The sequence below is a fragment of the Somniosus microcephalus genome, chromosome 1 (genome assembly GCF_052327205.1).
Source record: "Somniosus microcephalus isolate GS21.2 chromosome 1, FLI_Smic_1.0, whole genome shotgun sequence".
Classification (NCBI taxonomy): domain Eukaryota; kingdom Metazoa; phylum Chordata; class Chondrichthyes; order Squaliformes; family Somniosidae; genus Somniosus; species Somniosus microcephalus.
In genome coordinates, this window is record NC_140987.1 from 122,923,396 (window position 1) to 122,949,125 (window position 25,730).

General features: G+C 43.3%; 1 protein-coding gene across 6 annotated transcripts in view; it reads left to right on the top strand.

Moving 5' to 3' along the window:
- The window catches only part of agtpbp1 (ATP/GTP binding carboxypeptidase 1), a 410,793-nt gene that overhangs the window by 288,621 nt on the left and 96,442 nt on the right, over nucleotides 1-25,730 (top strand). For all 6 annotated transcript variants that reach the window (XR_015078056.1, XM_085985173.1, XM_085985187.1 and 3 more), the window contains one exon: nucleotides 172-301. Coding sequence is in view for 5 of the 6 variants with exons in the window: in XM_085985173.1 (XP_085841299.1) it covers nucleotides 172-301 (130 nt within the window). In the remaining variant the exon portion in view is untranslated. The remainder of the gene's footprint in view (nucleotides 1-171; nucleotides 302-25,730) is intronic.

Consider the following 25,730-nt stretch of genomic DNA (forward strand, 5'->3'; position numbering starts at 1 on the left):
GATGCAAGATTGGACAGATATTTTAGTTTTGTTTGAGTTATCTCTGAAGTGTCTCTCTTTGGAAGATTAAATGGTTGGATAAGGTTGGTGATGGAGCATTTTTTTCTGTGGAAGGAATTGGCTTGAAAGGCTTCCTACTTATTTCATGTTTCCGTATATTCTGTTTTGTAGCCACCGCTGCTCCTTAAGTGGGGAAGACCTCAACCGTCAGTGGTTAACCCCTAACCCTGAACTTCACCCAACGATTTACCACACCAAGGGCTTGCTGCAGTACTTGGCTAGTATACAACATACTCCTCTGGTAAGTACAAACAGAACAGCTCTTTAACTCCAGTTAGAAACAATATTACATAGAAACATAGAAGATAGGAGCAGGAGTAGGCCATTCGGCCCTTCGAGCCTGCTCCACCATTCAACGAGATCATGGCTGATCATCCAAACCCTAACACCCGGTCCCTACACCGACAGCCATCCCACCCAAGCCCTATCCCCGTAACCCCACGTATTTAATCCCCCCTAACACTAAGGGCCAATTTTTTTTTTTTATCATGGCCAATCAACCTAACCCGCACATCTTTGGACTGTGGGAGGAAACCGGAGCACCCGGAGAAAACCCACGCAAACATGGAGAATGTGCAAACTCCACACAGACAGTCACCCGAGGCCGGATTTGAACCCGGGTCCCTGGCGCTGTGAGGCAACAGTGTTAACCACTATGCTATTAGATTCGGTCTCAGTTTAACCTCGACATACAATCAGGAAAAAACCCATCCAACTGCCTTTTTAAACTCCCGCACCTTCTGTCTTTTACATTTCAGTGCTGTTAACTCACAGAGCTCACATTGACAGTTTTCCCTGTGAACCACACATGGTAATCTATATGTTCCCACATCAGCATAAAAAAGAAAATTTTTAACCAAGAAGTTTTTTTGGTAAATTCAATCTTGGGTGTGCCTGTCAGTGCCACCGTTCTCATGCTGTTTGCAGGCCAGATGTGATCCATGACTTTAATTAACGCTGCTGCTTATCTTTGTAAGATAAATCTTGAGAAATATATTTGAACTACAAATCTTGTTTCTCGCCAAAAGCAGGCTGCTGTTTGAAACCATTCAAACTGAAATCTAGCTTGTTAATTTTTAACAAGATATGCCATATTTAACTTCAGATACTACAATGAAATTTGCTAAATCCCAATAGCTGTTGTATTGTAGCAATTATTTTTAACCAACTTACATGAACATTGTGTCAAAATTGATGTATATCTTGTGTGGTATCTCGTGAGTCAAGATCAAGTGAAGCAGGGTAAGATGATGGGGGATAATTTGACGTAATTCGGTCCCCATGCTCTATGTGGGAAATCAGGGACGCTTCCTGCGCCCCTGACGACCATGTGTGCGGGAAGTGTGTCCAGCTGCAGCTACTGACAGACCGCATTGCGGCACTGGAGCTGCGGATGGATTCATTTTGGAGCATTCGCGATGCTGAGGACGTCGTGAATATCACATTTAGCGAGTTGGTCACACCGCAGGTAAAGGGTGTACAGGCAGGAAGGGAATGGGTGACCAGCAGGCAAAGTAAGAGGCGCAGGCAGGTAGTGCAGGAATCCCCTGTGGCCATCCCCCTGTCAAACAGATATACCACTTTGAATACTGTTGGGGGGGATGACTCATCAGGGGAAGGCAGCAGCAGCCAACTTCCTGGCACCATGGGTGGCTCTGCTGCACAGGCTGGGAGGAAAAAGAGTGGAAGAGCTATAGTGATAGGGGACTCAATTGTAAGGGGAATAGATAGGCGTTTTTGTGGCCGCAATCGAGACTCCAGGATGGTGTGTTGCCTCCCTGGTGCAAGGGTCAAGGACGTCTCGGAGCGGCTGCAGAACATTTTGGAGGGGGAGGGCGAACAGCCAGTTGTCGTGGTGCACATAGGCACCAACGATATATGTAAAAAACGGGATGAGGTCCTAAAAGCAGAATATAGGGAGTTAGGAGGTAAATTAAAAAATAGGACCTCAAAGGTAGTAATCTCAGGATTGCTACCCGTGCCACGTGCTAGTCAGAGTAGAAATAGGAGGATATTTCAAATGACTACGTGGCTAGAGGAATGGTGCAAGGGGGAGGGATTCAAATTCCTTGGCCATTGGAACCGGTTCTGGGAGAGATGGGACCAGTACAAACGGGACGGTTTGCACCTGGGCAGGGCCGGGACCGATGTCCTAGGGGGAGTGTTTGCTAGTGCTGTTGGGGAGGGTTTAAACTAAAGTGGCATGGGGTTGGGAACCTGAGCAGGGAGACAGAGGAAAGGGAAACAAGGGAAAAAGCAAAAGACAGGAAGGAGAAAAACAAAATTAGAAGGCAAAGAACTCAACGGTTTAAATCAAACATGGTCACAGTAAATAATAATTCATATAGGTCCGAGAGCATTAAAAAAACAAGCCTGAAGGCTTTGTGTCTTAATGCAAGGAGCATTCGGAACAAGGTGGATGAATTAGCTGCGCAAATAGAGGTGAACGAATATGATTTGATTGGGATTACAGAAGCATGGCTCCAGGGTGGCCAAGGCTGGGAACTCAACATCCAGGGGTATTCAATTTTTAGGAAGGATAGGCAAAAAAGAAAGGGAGGTGGGGTAGCATTGCTGGTTAAAGAGGGGATTAACACAATTGAAAGGAAGGATATTAACTCTGATGATGCAGAATCTGTATGGGTAGAACTGAGAAATATCAAGGGGCAGAAAACGTTAGTGGGAGTGGTATATAGACCTCCAAACAGTAATACGGAGGTTGGGGATGGCATTAAAAGGGAAATTAGAGAAGCATGCAGTAAGGGCACTGCAGTCATCATGGGTGACTTTAATTTACATATAGATTGGGCTAACCAAATTAGTAAAAATACTGTGGAGGAGGAATTCCTATAATGTTTACGGGATGGTTTTCTGGAACAATATGTCGAGGAACCAACCAGAGATCAGGCCATCTTAGACTGGGTATTATGTAATGAGAGAGGATTAATTAGCAATCTTGTTGTACGAGGCCCCTTGGGTCAGAGCGATCATAATATGATAGAATTCTTCATTAGGATGGAGAGTGAAGTAGTTGACTCGGAGACTAGGGTCCTGAATTTAAATAAAGGAAACTACGACGGTATGAGGTGCGAATTGGGTAGGATTGATTGGGAAATGTCACTCAAAGGGTTGACGGTGGATAGGCAATGGCAAACATTCAAAGACCGCATGGATGAACTACAGAAGTTGTTCATCCCAGTTTGGGATAAGAATAAAACAAAAAGGGTGACTCAACCGTGGCTAACAAGGGAAATTAGGGATAGCATAAGATCCAAGGAGAGGGCATATAAATTGGCCAGAAAAAGCAGTAACCCTGAGGATTGGGAGCCGTTTAGGATTCAACAAAGGAGGACAAAGGGATTAATTAAGAAGGGGAAAATAGAATATGAAAGTAAGCTTGCAAGGAACATAAAAACTGACTCTAAGAGCTTTTATAGATATGTGAAGAGAAAAAGATTAGTGAAATCAAGTGTAGGTCCCTTGCAGTCAGAAGCAGGGGAAGTTATAATGGGGAACAAAGAAATGGCAGACCAATTAAATGCATATTTTGGTTCTGTCTTCACAAAGGAGGACACAAATAACCTCCCAGAGATGTTGGAGAACATAGGGTCTGATGAGAGGGAGGAACTGAAAGAAATCAGTATTTGTAGGGAAATGGTGTTAGGGAAATTGACGGGATTGAAGGCCGATAAATCCCCAGGGCCTGATAATCTACATCCTAGGGTACTTAAGGAGGTGGCCCTAGAAATAGTAGATGCATTGCTGATCATCTTCCAAAATTCGCTGGAATCTGGAACTGTACCCATGGATTGGAGGGTAGCTAATGTTACCCCACTATTCAAAAAGGGTGGTAGAGAGAAAGCGGGGAATTACAGACCGGTAAGCCTGACATCGGTAGTGGGGAAAATGCTAGAGTCCATTATAAAGGATGTAATAGCTGAGCACTTGGAAAACAGTGACAGGATTGGACAAAGTCAACATGGATTTACAAAAGGTAAATCGTGCTTGACTAATCTACTGGAATTTTTTGAGGATGTAACTGGGAAAATAGATAAGGGAGAACCAGTAGATGTGGTGTGTTTGGACTTTCAAAAGGCTTTCGATAAGGTCCCGCATAAGAGATTAGCGTGTAAAGTTAAGGCACATGGGATTGGGGGCAAGGTATTGACTTGGATAGAGAACTGGTTGGCGGACAGAAAGCAGAGAGTAGGAATTAACGGGTCTTTTTCCGAGTGGCAGGCAGTGACTAGTGGGGTACCGCAGGGATCGGTCCTTGGACCCCAGCTATTCACAATATACATTAATGATCTAGATAAGGGAACTAGATGTAATATCTCCAAGTTTGCAGACGACACAAAGCTGGGTGGGCGTGTGTGCTGCGAGGAGGATACCGAGAAACTCCAGGATGATTTGGACAGGTTGGGTGATTGGGCAGAAGTGTGGCAGATGCAATATAACGTGGATAAATGCGAGGTTATCCACTTTGGTGTCAAAAACAGAAAGGCAGACTATTATCTGAATGGCAATAGATTGGGAGAAGGGGAAGTGCAACGAGACCTGGGTGTTATTGTGCACCAGTCGCTGAAGGTAAGCATGCAGGTGCAGCAGGCGGTGAAGAAGGCAAATGGTATGTTGGCCTTCATAGCGAAAGGGTTTGAGTACAGGAGCAAGGATGTCCTGCTGCAGTTGTACAGGGCCTTGGTGAGACCACACCTTGAGTACTGTGTGCAGTTTTGGTCGCCTTATCTGAGGAAGGATGTTCTTGCCATGGAAGGAGTGCAGCGAAGATTCACAAGGCTGATCCCTGGGATGGCAGGAATGACGTATGAGGAGAGATTGGGTCGATTGGGCTTATACTCGCTGGAGTTTAGAAGAATGAGTGGGGATCTCATCGAAACTTATAAAATTCTGACAGGTCTGGACAAACTAGATGCAGGTAGACTGTTCCCGATGGTCAGAGAGTCCAGGACCAGGGGTCATAGTCTAAGGATAAGGGGTAAGCCATTTAGGACAGAGATGAGGAAGAATTTCTTCACCCAGAGAGTGGTGAACCTGTGGAATTCTCTACCAGAGAAGGCAGTTGAGGCCAAGCCTTTAAATATATTCAAGAAGGAGTTAGATATATTTCTTAGAGCTAAAGGTATCAAGGGATATGGGGAGAAGGCAGGTACGGGGTACTGAGTTTGGATGATCAGCCATGATCTCATTGAATGGCGGAGCAGGCTCGAGGGGCCGAATGGCCTACTCCTGCTCCTATCTTCTATGTAATCTATGTAAAGTCATACATTCTATCCTTATTTTGATATTTCCATGATAGATTCTTATATTCATGTTTTTAATGATAATGGCCTATGTAAACTTGTTACACTGCAATTACCTCCTCCTGCCAGTGGTGATACTGTCGTACCTCGATGGGCCTGATGATGTAATTACAACATGACAAGTTTACATAAGCCAGTGATTGACATAGAAATTTATAATGAAAATTGTTGAAAGTAATTGCATGCAGACATAAGGGCTGGGAAATTGGAGCCTTTAACATCAGCCGTTAAGGCTGGTTTGGTAGAAGAAAATGGCGACCGCTTCGCTTCCGCCCTCTTCCAGCGCGGAACGCAGCTGCCACCAGTTTGGGCAGGTTGGCAGTGCTGCAGTTGACTGCACTCGCTTCCCATATTTAAATGATCCAGATCATGATGTCAATCGCCGTGCAACACCTGAATTGACACATGATCTGTGATTTTGGACGTCGCCGCTCTCCAAACCACGCACGGAAAAACGTGTCTGCAGCAGTACAACGGAGTCACTGCCAGCACTTCTTAAAGGGACACACAACTTTCAGCTATGTTTCAATTTTTGCCGTTGACTGGTTTCTTTATATTTTATTTGAGTAGTGGCTTGGTGCGATATATTTAAATAGTTATTAAAGTGTGCAGGGAGTGCTGCTGGACACTTGCATGGCTTTGGCGCTTAAAAGAAGGCCTCTGAGAACACCACATGCTCCCAGTCCTGGGGGCTCTAGCTGCAGTCCCCCTTGGGCTGCAACATCACATGGAAATGGAGCAGAGGCAGCAAAGGGGACAAGCTGCTCGCAGAGGAAGGAGGAAGAAGCGGAAGGAAGGCGGCAACCCTGACTGCCCCTTTCTGGCCGGGATATCTGGGATAGAATTATCCGGCAGCGGTACAAATGAACGCAAACCCAATTCCCCTTTCACCATTTGTCCCACACCTTACCTTTCCTCTGTAACTGACCATCACCGTGTCCTTTTGGCCACAATGCTGAAATAAAAGCCACCACAGAGCAAACTTTCCAATCCAACTTTATCCATATATGCATCCAATATTACATCAAAATATCAACTAATCACCCTTGTGCATTCCCTTAGTGAGTGTCTTGCGTGTGCCTTTGCCTATCCTAGTGCTGTTATGCAGTGCTACCCCAGTAGCTGCAGCATGGCTGGTGGAAGGCTGCTGACTTTCAGTGGGGGACACTGCAGATGGACTTGCAGGACGACCTCGAGGAGCTGGTGATTGTGACTGAGTGTGAAATCCAGTGACGGTGTTTCTTCTTCACTCTCCTCTTCCTCTTCTTGGTCACCCACTGGCTGGGCAGGCTGGATTTCTAGGGTGTCTGAAATGTGGAAGGCACAAGGGTAGGGTTGTGGTGAGGGGACGGGGGGTGGGGGGGAAGCAAGAAGTGCATGCTTACACCATGTGCAGCTTTGTAAATCAGAAGAGATTGTGGAATGGGGGGGGAAGTGGGATGTGAGAAGGCGGATAACGTATGAGGATACCGGCATCTTGTATTCTTTCAGCCCTGTCACTGGCCAAGGGCTCAGCCATGCCCCTGCCAGGAATGGTCAGCACTGTCTCCCCAAGGGGCTGATGTGAAGCTAGGAATGTGAGGTGTGCTTCGTGTTTGGTAAAGATTGCTGATAGGTGAGTGATTGCGGGGTGGTGGGGGGGTGGTGCGGTGGTCGTGCATTGAGCAGTGTTTGAGGCTAGTGGTGCAGTTGGTAGGAGGTGGCTTTTGAAGATGCATTCACTGACCTTGACTACTCGTCTGAGGTCATGAAACTTCTTTGGGCATGGAGCCATGTCCTCGGGGGGCGACACTACTGGCAGTGACCGCCTCGGTGATCTAATCCCATATCCATCTTTCTGGAGGGCATCCTGGCCACCTGTGGTTAGAGGACTTCTCTTCCAGTGTTGGCCCCCTGCACAAAGCTGGAGTGCTGTGTCCGAGACCCTGGGTGCCCTTTCCCTGGCCTGCTGAGCCATTTGTGTTAGTGTTGAAGCACTTTTACCATTTTTGATCAGCAGAAGGCAGCTCACCTTTAAGAGGTGCAGACTACCTTGAAGAGGAGCAGGCTAGCTTTATGTAAAGCTAGCCTCGCTCCAGCAACACGAACTGCGGCCCCCTGCTGACCGCACAGCCTGTCAGCAGTGTGTTCCACGCTAGGCTGTGCTGTAATCATGGTAATTAGCAGGCAGCATGAATTTGACATACTGCCTGCGCTTTTTGAATGGGCGCGGGCATATCTCGCATCGTGGTGCCCACGCCCGTTTTCCAGCGGTAAGAAATTTCAGCTGCAAGATGTTTAATGTGCTATATAGATATATATTCCCGTGGCATTGCTCACTGTGAGTTGAAGGTTACACTGTTGTATGGAGGGTGTTGCCGGATGCATATTTGCATTTAAAGGTTCTGGAATGAAGTTTGTGAGAGATTTGTTCAGCGACTGTAAATTAATTTTTTTTTGGTTCCTGGAAAATAAATACTGTTTTCCTTGCTCACTGCAGGTAGATAAAGAAACACATTTGTTCTCAGCTACTTAAATACATCTGTGTTTGTAACATGGGAAAGAAGGAACATACGAACATACGAATTAGGAGCAGGAGTAGGCCACTCGGCCCTTCGAGCCTGCTCCGCCATTCAGTAAGATCATGGCTGATCCGATTACTCCACATTCCCGCCTACCCTCGATAACTTTTCACCCCCTTGCTTACCAAGAATCTATCTACCTCTGCCTTAAAAATATTCAAAGTCTCTGCTTCCACCGCCCTCTGAGGAAGAGAGTTCCAAAGACTCACGACCCTCTGTGAGAAAAGATTTCTCCTCATCTCTGTCTTAAATGGGCGGCTCCTTATTTTTAAACAGTGACCCCTAGTTCTAGATTCTCCCACAAGAGAAAACATCCTCTCCACATCCACCCTGTCCAGACCCCTCAGGATCTTGTATGTTTCAATCAAGTCACCTCTTATTCTTCTAAACTCCAGCGGATACAAGCCTAGCCTGTCCAACCTTTCCTCATAAGACAACCCGCCCATTCCAGGTATTAGTCTAGTAAACCTTCTCTGAACTGCTTCCAATTCATTTACATCCTTCCTTAAATAAGGAGACCAATACTGTACACAGTACTCCAGATGTGGTCTCACCAATGCCCTGTATAACTGAAGCATAACCTCCCTACTTTTGTATTCAATTCCCCTCACAATAAATGATAACATTCTATTAGCTTTCCTAATTACTTGCTGTACCTGCATAGTAACCTTTTGCGATTCATGCACTAGCACACCCAGATCCCTCTGCATCTCAGAGCTCCGCAATCTCTCTCCATTTGGATAATATGCTTCTTTTTTATTCTTTCTGCCAAAATGGACAACTTCACATTTTCCCACATTATACTCCATTTGCCAGATCTTTGCCCACTCACTTAACTTATCTATATCCCTTTGTAGCCTCCTTATGTCCTCTTTGTGTCATTAGCAAATTTAGCAACCATACCTTCGGTCCCTTCATCCAAGTCATTTTTATAAATTGTAAAAAGTTGAGGCCCCAGCACTGATCCCTGTGGCCCACCACTCACTACATCTTGCCAATCAGAAAATGACCTATTTATGCCTACTCTCTGTTTCCTGTTAGCTAACCAATTTTCTATCCATGCCAATATGTTACCCCCTACACTATGAGCTTTTATTTTCCACAAAAACCTTTGATGCCTTCTGGAAATCTAAGTACAGTACATCCACCAGTTCCCCTTTATCCACAGCACATGTTACTTCCTCAAAGAATTGGTTAAACATGATTTCCCTTGCACAAAACCATGTTGACTCTGCCTGATTACTTTGAACTTTTCTAAATGCCCTACTTTAACGTCTTTAATAATAGCTTCTAACATCTTCCCTATGACAGATGTTAAGCTAACTGGCCTGTAGTTTCCTGCTTTCCGTCTCCCTCCCTTTTTGAATAAAGGAGTTACATTCGCTATTTTCCAATCTAATGGAACCTTCCCCGAATCTAGGGAATTTTGGAAAATTAAAACCAACGCATCAACTATCTCACTAGCCACTTCTTTTAAGACCCTAGGATGAAGTCCATCAGGACTTGTCATCCCGCAGCTCCAACAATTTGCTCAGTACCACTTCCCTGGTGATTATAATTTTCTTGAGCTCCTCCCTCCCTTCCATTTCCTGATTTACAGCTATTTCTGGGATGTTACTTGTATCCTCTATAGTGAAGACTGATGAAGAAGATTCAAGATCATGTGGCTGTGTAAATCTTCTGTGTAATAAAGTGGTGTACTATAGGGGATGGGAGCAATGTTTCCCATGGTGGACCATCAGGGGAAGATTTTCCTATTTCTGCACTAAGGGCTACTGAATCACCTGGTTACAGAAAACTGTGTGTGTGTTCCCTTTTAAAAGGGAGCAGGAAGGATGTTTCTGATGGCCGGGGAATCCAGAACCAGGGGTCATAGTCTAAGGATAAGGGGTAAGCCATTTAGAACTGAAATGAGGAGGAATTTCTTCACCCAGAGAGTGGTGAACCTGTGGAATTCTCTGCCACAGAGGGCGGTGGAGGCCAGTTCATTAAATATATTCAAGAAAGAGTTGGATATATTTCTTGAGGCTAAAGGGATCAAGGGATATGGGGAGAAGGCAGGGACAGGGTACTGAAATTGGATGATCAGCCATGATCTCATTGAATGGCGGAGCAGGCTCGAAGGGCCGAATGGCCTCCTCCTGCTCCTATCTTCTATGTTTCTATAATGTGTTCAATTGCTGATCAGGTTTTGTAAGAATGCAAGGGGCTCGGGCTTCAAACATCTAAAACTGGGCCTGGACATTGGGAATATTATTCCTGAGAGGTGAAAAGAGTGATTGTGGGAGCGAGTGGAGTATGTTCTTAGAATAGTCAATACATATGTGGCTCCTTTAAGAAACGTGCATTGTATAAAGAAATCTTTGTATATGCAACTGTTCCTGTCAAAAGTTACCTTATCAAAAGTTAACGCTTTATGTTCTTTTGATGTTCATACACCCCTGCCCCCAAATTACTATTCACTTTCAAAGTCCAATAATACTTTCCTGGCTTTGTGCTGCCAGCACATTTCAGCCAGTGCACTGGAAGGAGGGTGTGGCTTATGAAAGGTGGGTGTGGGGGGTGCACTGCAGAATGTAGCAGGCTGTGGAACAAAAGGCTCAGTATGTTCCTGTCAATGAGGAGGAGAAGCAAGGGACATTGTAAAATAATCTGTATTAATTATAAAGTATAAAAGTCAAACATACCAATGATTCCTGCTACTGTACTGGGGAAGGTTTTTGTGTTCCTGGGGCTATTGGGTCATCTGGGCACCGCAAATACAGGAAAATCAGGTTGGAAAGAGTAAACTTTTAAAAGGGAACATACACCCAGTTTTCTGTAACCAGGTGATTCAATAGCCCTCAGTGCAGAAATAGGAAAATCTTCCCCTGATGGTCCACCATTGCCGACTGTGCCTTCAACTGCCTAGGCCCCAAACTCTGGAATTCCCTCCCTAGATCCTGCCATATCTCTGCCTCCATCTCCTCTTTTAAGATCCTCCTTAAAACCTAATTCTTTGACCCCTCCTAATAGCTCCTCTTTTTGGCTCAACGTATATTTTTTTGATTAGATCTGTGTGAAGCGCTTTGGGACATTATTGTACATTGGAGGTTCTATATTAATACAAGCAGTTGTTGAAGTGGGCTGGGTTTCTGTAGATATATTTTATCAAGAGCATATAAGCGTAACCCTTCAATACACAGAACAGTGTTATTTATTGCTAATCCATTAATCTTCTACAGTCTTCGACAGATGATATGGCAGATTTCATGTGCTGGTTGTTAGTGTTGGTTTGACACTCCTGCCAAAAATAAATCCGTCTGTAAAGCGGCAACGGGTCAGAATTTTTTTTTAAATTGCCATTCCAACGAACATTGTTCTGTAGTTTGTGTTTTTAAAAATAAAGTGGTGAGAAAGAGTTACTGGAAATTGTTGAAATCTTGTGGTTTAGATGGCAGAAGCTTCACTCTTGACAGTTTTTAATATCATCTGACCTTGGTAATATTTTCATCAAATCTTCTTTTTACCCACTATTCTCTTAATTAAGTACCAACAGAAATTTTAGCACCAGTATATAATGTTTACAATGTTCAAGTAGTTCTCATAATATGTAAATGAAGACGATATGGTTTTATATGTTCTTCTAATTCAGTTTTGTAATCGGCATTAGGAGTTTACAGGAAGTGGTTTTTGCAGATGTTTTATGAGAGTTAAGATCTATTTTGAAAGCTGCAAGGACATTCAGTCCTCCCAGGAGATAACGACTTAAACATCTAGCATAGTGGCAAGTAGAATCTTAAATTATAAATATGTCACAATAAATAATATGTTGTTCTATGGCACAGTACTAAACTTGAAGTAGTTATTTTCGTGTTGACAGTTTTATGCATTTGCTTTCTTGATTATATACATTAATAATTTCATTTCAATTGTAAAGAGACAGTCATATTGCTTGCAATAATATAAAGTGACTTTTTCCATCATTGGCTCATAACTTTACAGCATTATTTGTACCTATAAAAGTAGTGGAATTTTTAGCAGCAATATTAGTTCATAGAACCCTTCACCTTGTGTTTAACTAACATACTTTTCCCTAGAATCTATTTTTATTTTTGTTATCTTCTCTTTTCCCCACACCCCCAACCCATACATTGGTCCATTGGGTAACCCTAACAATACAGCCTTGTTAGATAAAGCCAATACTGAATAAATTGTTGCACTTTTGTGCCTAAGAATCTGTAAAGTAACTGACTCTCTGAAAAATATTGCTTTATTTTCTGCAGCATATGATGTGAAATTTAATTACATTTATACAAATATATTTCATGCTCATTCCCATCAGCAGAACTAGAAAGAGAAAAAATGTACTCTTAAAACATCCATGATAGCACATCCATCTTCCTATTTGTCTCGCTATATATTTCTCGTCATTCTTGATTATTTCTCTCTCTTGCTCTATTTGGCTGTTCAACTTTGTTTACTGGTTTGACTTAATGCCACTGCTCTGCTATTGTGCATATGACTGATAGTAGCCTGTTTTTTAATGTCTGCCAGCATGCTAAACATTGAACCTTCATGTTTAGCCTGGCCTGGAGGCAGCTGTCGCTGAGCAAAAACCACAGATGAAGGAGGCCAGAATTCAGCAGCAGTGTGAACCAATATCCAGAAACATATAGGGAGAGAGAAAAAGAAAGACAACTTGTACAGTAGAAATACTAGAGCCCCTGCCGAGGAGGCAAATACACTTTTTTTCAAAAGCTTTTGCATGATTAAATTAGGCCATCAACAGTTACAGACTTGAATGGGGAAATGCCATTATAAAATGTTTACATAGGAAGCTTCAGTGTTCAGTTTGATATAATAGATCTACCTACCATGAAGGCAACCGAAAGTAAGGTTGGTAGACAAGAAGATCACGTGCAAAATTTATAATATATAGCTAGATTATAAATATAGATATATATAAGTAGATTTAGGAGTGAGGCTTTGGCTAAATGCTATCATTCCTACTTCTGAGTTAGAAGGTGAAGGGTTTGAGCCCCACTCCAGACAGCTGCAGCGAATGGAGACTAGAACATGGTCTCTAAATACTGGGTTGACATCTCGTGTCCGGACAGAGTGACCACTGGCTCAGTGGTAGTATTCTTGCTTTTGAGTTAGAAGGATTGGGTTTGGGCTCCACTTTAGACAGCCCAGCAAGCGGAGACCGGAGCGCTGACTCTGAATACTGCGTTGACAGCCCTCGGGGAGACCCGTGTCCAATTGGTGCAGGTGCCCCCCTCCTATCAAAAAGGGCAGTTAGTAGTTTTTAGCCTTGGTTGCATTCCACCAAAGAGAAGTTACTCCGAAGATAAAAACCATGAGGAAAGCAATGGGAAACCACCTCTGATACTCTTCCATAATAAGTGGCTCAAAAATCTTGTGCATGAGACTTGAGTTAGGACCTGGCCTAGGTCAAAACACAACACGATGGATGGATGAATAGATTTCCTGTGGTGTTGCATATGATGATGCACTGCCTTAACACAGACTGGAGTGTTATGCCATGTTATGTGCAATGTCGTGTTCTACTAAGATGGAGCTGGTCCCTATAAGGCCACAAAGTATAAAGGTCACTCAGTTTCATTAATGTTTGGTCAGATTGATAAATGCTTGTCAATTTCAGAAGCACACGTTTTAACGTTATTTTGCATCTGTAACAAAGTGTGATGTCTGGAGCATGATATTGGCGTGCTGCATATACCGTTGTTAATATAGAACTAGTAGATCTCTCATGGTGTTGATTATGGTGAGTTGTCTCACCTTGTGATTTTTATTATGTCTCTTGTATGGCTGTGATTTCTCTATCAGTCTCACAATATCTGTTTTTCTTTCTCGGCTCATGTCCCTTTTTGTCCTGATGCCTGTAAGCTTGTGACTATGGTGCAAAAGCCAGAGTCCGAATGGCGAGGTTCCCTACAAAGATTAAGTTTATTATAGCTAACAGTATTAGTTTGATAACAGTAAGCAATTGTACAACCTGGCTACCCTGAAATCGCGAGCTAATCAGACCCTGACTTCCAGCGGTAAAGTGGCTGATCCAGACAGCCCGAGAGCTCTACAATCCACTGACCACTAGCCCTATGCTCATACCCAAAATATCTGGGTCTAATTATGTACACACTGGCCTTGTCCTTGAATAGTATTCTGTTGTTATCGATCTCTAAGCTAAAAGCTCAGTTTTTTCCCAAACCATAACCTGCAAGCTCAACTACAGGAAACTTTTGATTTACCGGCACCCAAACAACTGGAAATTTCGGTTAACCGGCAAAATTCAGGAGTAGGTTCAGTTAAGTTTTTCTTCATATTAGTGGCCGTTTCTTGATTCTTGGCTGTGTAATCGGGGGTTTCTGCACTTGTTGCTAAGCAACAGGGACGCTTGGTATGTGGCCGGGGTTCCTGCAGCTGTTGCTAAGCAACAGGGAAGCCTGGATTTGTTGCTGTGTACGGAGCTCTCGTACCTTTTAACTATAACTCTCTGTAATCCGGACTTTTTGATAAACCGGCACCATGCCGGTCCTGTCGGTGCCGGATAAAAAAGAGCTTCCTGTACTATGTCAAGAGCCAATACGTCACAAGGACATTTTAACTTGCCGTACACAGGCAGGGCCTGATGGGAAAATGGTCAACTAGTAATGGTTAACTTTCTTACTATGCCTGTATATTATAATGATGTCTTTGGGTGTCTGTGTATCTCTCTCCAGCAACTTGTTTGTTTTTAGCTGTGCTATTGATTTCATTCACTATCTTTTTCAGTTGATAGTTTTCTGTTTCTATATGCATGTCTGATTTCTATTCTTAGTGATGTGTTTGTCATAGTGAACTGGTGATTTATTTTTGTCAACTGATATTTGTGTGCTGGAGTTTTTCACTGTTCAATAATTATGCATTTGTTTTGCAATGTGCTGATTTGTATCTGTTGTGTGGCCTGATTTTTCTGTCTTTGAGTCCCCTGGTTTTTTTCTTTGCGTGCTGTGTTTATATCTACTTGATACATCTTTTTCTTTTGAGGTCTGTGGACTATCTGCTTAACGGTCAAAACAAATTAAATAGTAGGCAGGACTACTATGATGAATGTGGAGAACAAATGTTTGGGGCAGGGTAAGCCAGGAATTAGACTGAGCAAAAGACAGTTGGAGTTCTGGGTTTGAAGGGTAGGCAGCTGGAGATGTCAGGTAGAAGGTGACAGTGCCACCTTCTGTTTCAGAGTAGTAAAGAGAGACATTACATTAACAAAAACAGAAAATGCTGGCGACATTCAGCAAGTCAGGTACAGCATCTGTGGAGAGAAGTGACAAGTTAACGTTTCAGGCATTGCTCTTTGTCAGAATGCAGTGATTCGGCTGAAGTTCAATTCCTAAAGCGTTAACTTGTCACGTCTCTCCACAGATGCTGTGCTTGACTTACTGACTGTTTCTAGCATTTGCAGTATTTTGGGTTTTATAGACATTACATGTAATGTAAGCAAGTGTTATTTCAGGGTCTTAACTAGAACCCTGATTTTAACCTAACGCGCTCAAACAAGAATGGCCGCATTTTTATGTTGGATGCCAAATTTACATCCCGCCTGATTTTCGGCTCTGTTGAAGTCAGTGGAGCATAAAATTGGATGGGGTGTAAATTGGGCGTCTGACCCAAACGCACTCGTTCTCGCTGGGCATGTTAGGTTAGAATCGGGGCCTAGGTGTCAAAAGGTGTAACACAATTATGGCACAGGAAGGAGGACAGCGTGACAACAGGAAGTGTACACAGGTGCAAAAATATTAATATGTTAATTATTGATTAACAGATTTTCCATGGTTAGTTACTCTAAATCAGGTGATGTATTTTTAATGACAGGAATATTATACCTTTTAATACGCAAAAGTATCCTGCAGCTAATGTTATGTATTTAGTGGCCTAACCTTCTAAGATCTCAAAGTCCAATTGCAAACAAAAATACAGCTTGAGAGTTTAATTGTCTCGTGAGGGAACTTTGCAGATTAGAACGTGCTCATCAGGTTCAGGCTGCAGCTCAGAGGCACGGAGCATTTTATGATTATTTTGTATCTGTACCAGAATATGACACCTGTGCTAACTAAATGTAGCATTTTTAATGTAAAATCCATCTTGACCTTTTCACTGAGTAAGTCACTTTCATAATGGGGTGAAACATCATCACTCTAAACTTATTGTTACATTTTTTTGTTGACAGTCTGAAAGTGGCAATAACAGGAGCGCTGAGTAACATTTATTTATAGCAATTAGATTTTAAAGCCTTAAAGGGACAGGCTGTCTTAAACACAGCTCCACCTTGTATTTAGTGCATTAATAAGTTATTTACCCTGTAATTATGTTAAAAGCTTGTTTATGTTCCTTTCTAATAATGTCTGATTTTTAACTTTCCTTTTTACAAGTAGTAATAATTGAGCGTTTGTTTTTCACAGAACAAAATAATTGCAGCAAAATGTTGTCCAGTGTCACACTTTCACGATTAAAGCTGCGTTAGATCACTGCAAAAACTGTTAATGTGCACCGCCATTATAGATTCTTTGAATTGTGGTGTAAAGAAATATCATTTCCAATGTAAATCTAAACTATTGCCTTTGCGCAACATTCAAGCTCATTCTAGGTAGGCCTGTTCATTGGTAATATGGGAAAACATTTATTTGGTGGTGCAGCGGGTCTGATTTCCAACAACATGTGGAACTTGAGCTGACTCGTGGTGATTCGCAATTTTCAGAGGCATATCATTGTAGTAAAGAATCAAGCAGAAGCCAAGCGTTTCCATATAATAAGTCAGAGAAATCTTTGAGAGTCATCATGGGCCACTCATACTTACCTACAAGTAGATTGTGAGAGTGGAATTGGCAGATGCCTGGGACCCAGTGTTTTGCCCTAATCTTTCAGTCAGAAAGATCTAGAAAAGGGAAACAGGAGAAAGCAAATACCATATGCTCACAAAAAGGGCATTGTAAATGAGAAATATTTCCCTTGTGGTCCAGCCAAATAGTTTTTATCGTCTTTTTCTTTTGTATAAATGACAATGTTTAACTTCACGATGAATAAACCAGTTATTGTAAAGGACACTGATTTTGTTTTGCGAAATCCCACGCTAGTTGATCTGCCTTTTGGTATAGATCTATCCTGCTGATAAAGATGCCAGAGCAGTCAATCATCTATTTTAATGAATGAGCTAATTTTCACTGTACTTACAAGTGTCTCCTCGATTTGACAATTTAACACATCAAAAAGTGAAGAAATGGCATTTTCAAACCTATGCTAGAAGTCTGCCTTTACATTGGCCTTCATAACCTGTTTGAACAGCTGTTTGATTCCAGTTACTATTCTGGAACTTAAATAGGTCCCTATCGGACAGCCTTTACACAATCCACCCACAACTTGTGTACTGGTAAAATTGCAATGGAAGAATCAATTAATTAATTCACTGTGGGGGTGAAGCCCCATGAATAACATAAGAACATAAGAAGTAGGAGCAGGAGTAGGCCATACGGCCCCTCGGGCCTGCTCCGCCATTCAATTGGATCTTGGCTGATCCGAATCTAGACTCACCTCCACTTCCCTGCCCTCTCCCCGTAACCCCTAATTCCCTTATCTGCTAGGAAACTGTCTATCTCCATTTTAAATTTATTTAATGTTGCAGCTTCCACAGCTCTCTGGGGTAGCAAATTCCATAGATTTACTACCCTCTGAGTGAAGAAGTTTCTCCTCATCTCAGTTTTGAAAGGGCAGCCCCTTATTCTAAGATTATGCCCCCTAGTACTAGTCTCACCCATCAGTGGAAACATCCTTCCCGCATCCACCCGATCAAGCCCCCTCACAATCTTATATGTTTCGATAAGATCGCCTCTCATTCTTCTGAACTCCAATGAGTAGAGTCCCAACCTACTCAACCTTTCCTCATACGTCAACCCCCTCATCTCCGGAATCAACCGAGTGAACCTTCTCTGAACCGCCTCAAGAGCAAGTATATCTTTTCTTAAATATGGAAACCAAAACTGCATGCAGTATTCCAGGTGTGGCCTCACCAATACCCTGTATAACTGAAGCAAGACTTCCCTGTTTTTATACTCCATCCCCCTTGCAATAAAAGCCAAGATTCCATTGGCCTTCCTGATCACCTGCTGCACCTGCATACTAACTTTTTGTGTTTCATGCACTAGGACCCCCAGATCCCTTTGTACTGTAGCACTTTGCAGTTTCTCTCCATTTAGATAATAACTTGCTCTTTGATTTTTTCTGCCAAAGTGCATAACCTCACACTTTCCAACATTATATTGCATCTGCCAAATCTCTGCCCACTCACTTAGCCTGTCTATGTCCTTTTGCAGGTTTTTTATGTCCTCCTCACTCACTGCTTTCCCTCCCATCTTTGTATCGTCGGCAAACTTGGATATGTTGCACTCGGTCCCTTCCTCCAAATTGTTAATATAGATTGTAAAGAGTTGGGGTCCCAGCACTGACCCCTGCGGAACACCACTGGTTACTGATTGCCAGCCCGAGAACGAACCATTTATCCCAACTCTTTGTTTTCTGTTAGATAGCCAACCTTCCACCCATGCCAGTATATTACCCCCAATCCCGTGATTTTTTATCTTGATCAGCAATCTCTTGTGTGGAACCTTGTCAAATGCCTTTTGGAAGTCCAAATACACTACATCCACTGGTTCCCCTTTATCCACCCTGTATTTTACGTCCTCAAAGAATTCGAGCAAATTTGTCAAACATGACTTCCCCTTCATAAAACCATGCTGACTCTGTCCTATTAAATTATGTTTATCCAAATGCTCTGTTACTGTTTCCTTAATAATGGACTGCAACATTTTGCCAACCACAGATGTTAAGCTAACTGGTCTATAGTTTCCAGCTTTTTGTCTACTTCCCTTCTTAAATAAGGGTGTTACATTAGCAGTTTTCCAATCTGCCGGGACCTTTCCTGAGTCCAGGGAGTTTTGGAAAATAATCACCAATGCATCCACAATCCCTACCGCCTCTTCTCTCAAGACCCTAGGATGTAGGCCATCAGGTCCGGGGGATTTATCCGCCTTAAGTCCCATTATTTTACCGAGTACTATCTCCTTAGTGATTGTAATCATGTTTAGCTCCTCCCCCCCCCCCCCCCCCCCCATTGCCCCCTGTTTGTTCAGTGTTGGGATATTTTTAGTGTCCTCTACTGTAAAGACTGATACAAAATATTTGTTCAGCGTCTTTGAATGACTGTGATTGAGTACAAAACAGCTGACGGCATAATAATTGTAGATGGACAGGATAGTGAAAGAATATGTCACGAAATGAGGTTTGCTGGTTTCTATAGGTCAATCAACAGAATTTATCCATATGCTTTTCATAATTTTGAAAGGATGATTGGGAAATGATACTCTTGATTAATCAAAAACCAGGAGCTGCCTCGTATGTTGTTCAAATCAGAAATTAAGACAAATTACAAACTAGTTTAAATTTATGCACTTAAATTAAACTTTGATGCAGCAAAACATTTAAGGCATCTTGTGTCATTGTGGCACTGCATTACATTGAACTCTGACTGTGTATGTAGAAATTAATTGATACCTGGAAGTAATCAGGTACCTGAATTTCAGGGTGCAAATGACATCATAAACCATTAGATTAAATTGGGAACTTTAGTTTGAGAAACCAGCAAGATGGTTGGCTTAGGAAGTAGAAAATCTCACACTGGTGCAGTAACAAAGGTTCTGTTCGCATTGTTGGGCAGAGTAAATGGAGTTTTACTCTCCATTTGACTGTGCTACCTGGCCTGGGAATGCTCAATGCTAACACAAACTATTCCATTCTCCAGCACTGACATCCCTCACGCTGAACACAAAATTCACCAAAGAAAGAAAAAATATAACTTTTTGATAAAATACAATGATGGAAAAATGTAAATCTTTTAAAATACTTTTGTTATGATTTAGTCAAATTTCATAATCTAAATAATTCTTCATGAAAAAAATCCTATTAACCTTAATTGTCAGCACTGGTTTAGCTGTTAATTTATGTGCTTCTGGTGTTTTATTGCAAAATAGTATTTTGGCCTGGTCCTTGTGGAAAAAAGATTGGCCCAGAATTTCGGGTCGGAGTCTTCCCGCGGGTGCAAGCCTCCGACCGGCACTTACCTAGCGTGCCGGCCATTGTGCTGTGGGCCTGCGTGGGATTCTGATCCTGGGCCTGCTCCAACTGCCGGCGCGTAATGCTTGCGTATCCCAGGGGCGCAGTTAGTTCGAAGCGTCCCCTGGGATCACATGGGCCATGGAGAGCCAATGGTAGCAGGGAATCTGTATTCATAGATTTGACAGGAAGACCTGTCAAATCTATGAATACAATTCAGCCCCAAAACATAACACAAACTTCAAATACATTTTTTTTAAATCACATTTTAAAAATAACTATAAATTACATAAAATAACTTTTATACAATAATTTAAATTTTTGAAAAAATTAATTACAGTTTCTAATGGGGCTAAAAATAAACTTGCCTTTCTTTAAAGTATTTAAAAATAATAAATCTGTGGAAAAAATGTTTTAATTTTACTTAAGCATAGCTGCTGGAGACTTACCCTCCCAGAAAAACCTGGGAAAAAAACGGAAGTTCCAGGCGTACGCGCTGCCTCTCCGGCGCACGCGTTCGACCTGTGAACCCCTTCCTTTAAGGGAACGGAAGTTCCGGTTTCCCGCGCATGCACAGTGCATGCACAAAACCGGCACTTTCGTTGGGCCTACGCACGAGTACCCAGCGCGTACTCACCCGTGGGGACCCGAATTTCTAATATATTTGTGGTGTATTCTGTTTGAACCCATAAGCTCAGTGGGCTGTTGTCGACCTGGAGGAGTGTCAAGTTTTGAGGATATAGCTTACTGTGTTGGCAACAAGAAAAATAAATTATTAATGAAAGGAACGTTTGATGTAAACTCTTGACAAACATTTAAATTAATTAGAAATAAAATACAGAAAAAATAATTTTAGTTGGCTCTATCGGCACTTTGAGCAATGGGAATTAGCAGGAGCCTTTCACACAGTGAAAATACAGTTGAACCCAAGATTAACACAGATGAGATCAAATAGACTCTAAGATTAGAATAAATTATGTCCACAAACCAAACCATTTCTGTTTACTGGAGTGCGAAATATTCTGATTCGGGTAAAAGCTCTCGGGGAAAATCCAGCCATAACTGCACAACAAAACTACTTTGCAGAATGATACAAATATTAAGTGTGTATCAGCTGCACTAACTTCATGGAAGTCACAGTTTGTTAGAAAGTCAAAAAAATTCACAACTTGTTAACTTCAAATAATGGATTCGGTAGCCTATGGTTATGGTACTGGAATAACGAGCCAGATATTGAGTGTTCAAATCCCAACATGGCAAATTGTGAAATTAAATTCAAAACATCTGGTCATTTGTAGCCTAGCAACAGAAAGTAACTATGAAAGCTGCCGGATTGTTGCAAAAGCTCAAGTAGTTCAGTAATAGCCCTTCAGAGGAGAATCATAGAATCGTACAGGAGGCCATTCAGCCCATCGTGCCTGCATCGGCTCTTTGAAAGAACTATCCAATTAGTCCCAATCCTCTGCTCTTTCCCTATAGCCCTGCACAAGTTTCCTTTTCAAGTATATATCCAATTTCCTTTTGAAAGTTGCTATTGAATCTGCTCCCACCAGCCTTTCAGGCAGTGCATTCCAGATCTTAACAGCGTGCTGCATAAAAATTTTTCTTAATCTCCGCTCTAGTTTTTTTGCCAATTACCTTAAACCTGTGCCCTCTGGTTACCAACCCTCCTGCCAATGGAAACAGTTTCGCCCTACGTACTTATCAAAACTCACTGCATAAAAACAATTCTCCTCATCTCTCCTCTGGTTATTTTACCATATTGAGAATCATTTCTTTTATGAACCACTTTTTTTTCTTGGCAGTTTGCAATCATCTCTGAACCTCCAGTTTTTAAACCTTCCAAACTGCTAATGTTAATAGAAACTATCAGTACACATTTTCCACTTGTGTGGCTCTGGTTCTGATTTCCAAAAATGCTGGTCTGGTATTAAATTCACTGATATAGAGAACCCTAAGCTAATTTCATGTCAGGATTGTTCAGAGATAAATCACATGAAACTCTAATCTGTATATTTCTGTTGGGGTCAATGATTGCCTTGCATTTGCCAGCTTAACCGCACTGTTGGTTTGGCTGTGGGATGCACCTAATTAACTGTTTCCCCTTTCATAAAAGTGTCGTTGTTTTTAAACTAAAGATATGTGCTGTTTTCTGTCCATGAACAAAGAGGAGTTTGTCTGACAAAGTTGCAGTTTTTAGTACAAACCCGTCTACATAGAGGCCAGTTTTTTTTAATGATCAAATCGTTTAGCACCAATGAAAGGACAAAATTGGATGGTGAGTCACAGGAAAATATCCCATTAGTTTGTAACAGTAAGACTGCTTTTGTCTTAGAATATAGATCAGGTCCAGAAATACTGTTTTGTAGAAGCTCATTTCATTGGAAATTATTATAGATAAAGTGGGTGTTTTTCTTGGGATGTGGGCATCGCTGGCAAGGCTGGCATTTATTGCCCATCTCTAGTTGCCCAAATTCTTTGCAGCGGTTTTGATACAACTGAGTGGCTTGCTAGGCCACTTCAGAGGGCAGCTAAGAGTCAGCCACATTCCTCCTCCTTCTTCTTAGTCCCTTGGAACCGAGGATGACTTGCTTCTACATTAAAGCTGAGTTCTCAGGTGACTGATGAGTCCAATGCGGGACCTACAGTCTCTTGTCACAGGTGGGGCAGACGGTGGTAGAAGGGGCGGGTGGGTGGGGTGCTTGGATTGACATGTGCTTGGCTTCCGCTAGCTCCCGGCGAAGAGACTCGAGGTGTTTGGCACCTTCCTGGATGCTTCTCCTCCACTTTGAGCAGTCTTGGGCCAGGAATTCCCAGGTGTCAGAGGGGATGTTGCACTTTTTCAAGGAGGCTTTGAGGGTGTCCTTGAAGCGTTTCCTCTGCCCACCTGGGGCTCTCCTGTCGTGTCGGAGCTCCGAGTAGAGCGCTTGTTTTGGAAGTCTCTTATCGGGCATGCGGACGATGTGGCCCGTCCATCGGAGCTGATCAAGCGTGGTCAAAGCTTCGATGCAGGGGATGTTGGCCTGAGCGAGAACACTGACGTTGGTGCGCCTATCCTGCCAATGGATTTGCAGGATCTTGTGGAGACATCGTTGGTGGTACCTCTCCAGTGCTTTTAGGTGCCTGCTGTACATGGTCCATGTCTCTGAAGCATACAGGAGGGCGGGAATCACTGCTGCTCTGTAGACCATGAGCTTGGTGCCGGGTTTGAGGTCCTAGTCTTCAAACTCTCTCTTCCTCAGGTGACCGAAGGCTGCACTGGCACACTGAAGGTGGTGTTGGACTTTGTCATCGACATCTGCCCTTGTTGACGGTAGGCTCCTGAGGTATGGAAAGTGGTCCACGTTGTCCAAGGCCTTGTCGTGGATTTTGATAATCGGGGGGCAGTACTGTGTGGCGGGGCAATTTGGTAGAGGACCTTTGTCTTATGGATGTTTAGTGTAAGGCCCATGTTCTGGTACGCTTCAGTGAAGGTGTTGACGATGGTTTGGAGTTCGACCTCCGAGTGTGCACAGATGCAAGCGTCGTCTGCATACTGTAATTCGATGACAGAGGATGGGACGATCTGGACTGGAGGCGACGGAGGTTGAACAGTTTCCCGTTTGTTCTGTAGATTAGCTCCACTCCAGCGGGGAGCTTACTGAGGGTGAGATGGAGCATTGCAGCCAGGAAGATCAAGAAGAACATTGGTGTGATGACACAGCCTTGCTTGACCCCAGTCCGTACGTGAATTGGGTCTGCGGTGGATCCGTTGGTCAGGATCACGGCTTGCACGATGAAGGATCGGTGATATTCTTCTAAGTCAGGATGGTGTGTTACTTGGAGGTGGTGGTGTTCCCATGCACCTCCTGCCCTTGTCCTTCTAGGTGGAAGAGGTCGCGGGTTTGGGAGGTGCTGTCGAAGAAGCCTTAGCGAGTTGCTACTGCGCATCTTGTAGATGGTATACATTGCAGCCACGGTACGCCGGTGGTGGAGGGAGTGAATGTTTAAGCTGGTGGATGGGGTGCCAATCAAGCGGGCTGCTTTGTCTTGGATGGTGTCGAGCTTCCTGAACTTTGTTGGAGCTGCACTCATCCAGGCAAGTGGAGAGTATTCCATCACACTACCGACTTGTGCCTTGTAGATGGTGGAAAGGCTTTGGGGAGTCAGGAGGTGAGACACTTGCCGCAGAATACCCAGCCTCTGACCTGCTCTTGTTGCCACAATATTTATGTGGCTGGTCCAGTTAAGTTTCTGGTCAATGGTGAGCCCCAGGATGTTGATGGTGGGAGATTTGGCGATGGTAATACCATTGAATGTCAAGGGGAGGTGGTTAGACTCTCGCTTGTGGAGATAGTCATTGCCTGGCACTTATCAGCCCAAGACTGAACGTCGTCCAGGTCTTGTTGCATGACGGCATGGACTGCTTCATTATCTGAGGAGTTGTGAATGGCGCTGAACACTCTGTAGTCATCAGCGAACATCCCCATTTCTGACCTTATGTTGGCGGGAAGGTCATTGATGAAACAGCTGAAGCTGGTTGGGCCTGGGACACTGCCCTGAGGAACACCTGCAGCAATGTCCTGGGGCTGTGATGATTGACCTTCAACCACCATACCATCTTCCTTTGTGCTAGGTATGACTCCAGCCAGTGGAGCGTTTTCCCCCCGATTCCCGTTGACTTTAGTTTTACTAGGGCTCCTTGATGCCACACTCGGTCAAATGCTGCCTTGATGTCAAGGGCAGGCACTCTCACCTTACCTCTGGAATTCAGCTCATGGACTAAGGCTGTAATGAGGTCGGGAGCCAAGTGGTCTTGGCGGAACCCAAACTAGGCATCAGTGAGTAGGTTATTGGTGAGTAAGTGCCGCTTGATAGCACTGTCGATGACACCTTCCATCACTTTGTTGATGATTGAGAGTAGACTGATGGGGCGGCAATTGGCTGGGTTGGATTTGTCATGCTTTTTGTGGACAGGACATACGTGGGCAGTTTTCCACATTGTCGGATAGATGCCAGTGTTGTAGCTGTACTGGAACAGCTTGGCTAGAGGCGCGGCTAGTTTGGGAGCACAAGTCTTCAGCACAATAGCCATGTGTGCTCTGAATAATTGTTCATAATTTGCACCACATCATAGATGCTTATGGTACAAAAGACCTTCACAGTTCTGATTCTCCTAAGCTTGTAACAGACCATTGCCTTCTCTTCCTGGCTGTAAAAGTCCTGCACTACGATCTCTTCTTGCAAGCCTTAATTGTCTTCCTGGCCTAACATGTTTGAACTCATTACCTGGAACTTTTCTAACCTAATTGTAGTAAAGAGAAACTGGTATCAATACTTAAAACAATAGCAATATACTACGGATGCTGGAAATCTGAAATAACAACAGAAAATGCTGGAAACACTCAGCAGGCCAGGCGGCATCCGTGGAGAGAGAAACAGAGTTAACGTTTGCAACATTTAACCACTCCTGTCTTGCATTCTAGCAGACTATCCCTTCAGTTCCTTCCTCCCCCCTTTCCCTGCCTCTGCACCTGCTTAAAATCTGTTACATCTCCAACTTTTACCAGTTCTGAAGGGTCTCCGACCTGAACCGTTAACTCTGTTTCTCTCTCCACGGATGCTGCCTGGCCTGCTGAGTGTTTCCAGCATTTTTTTGTTA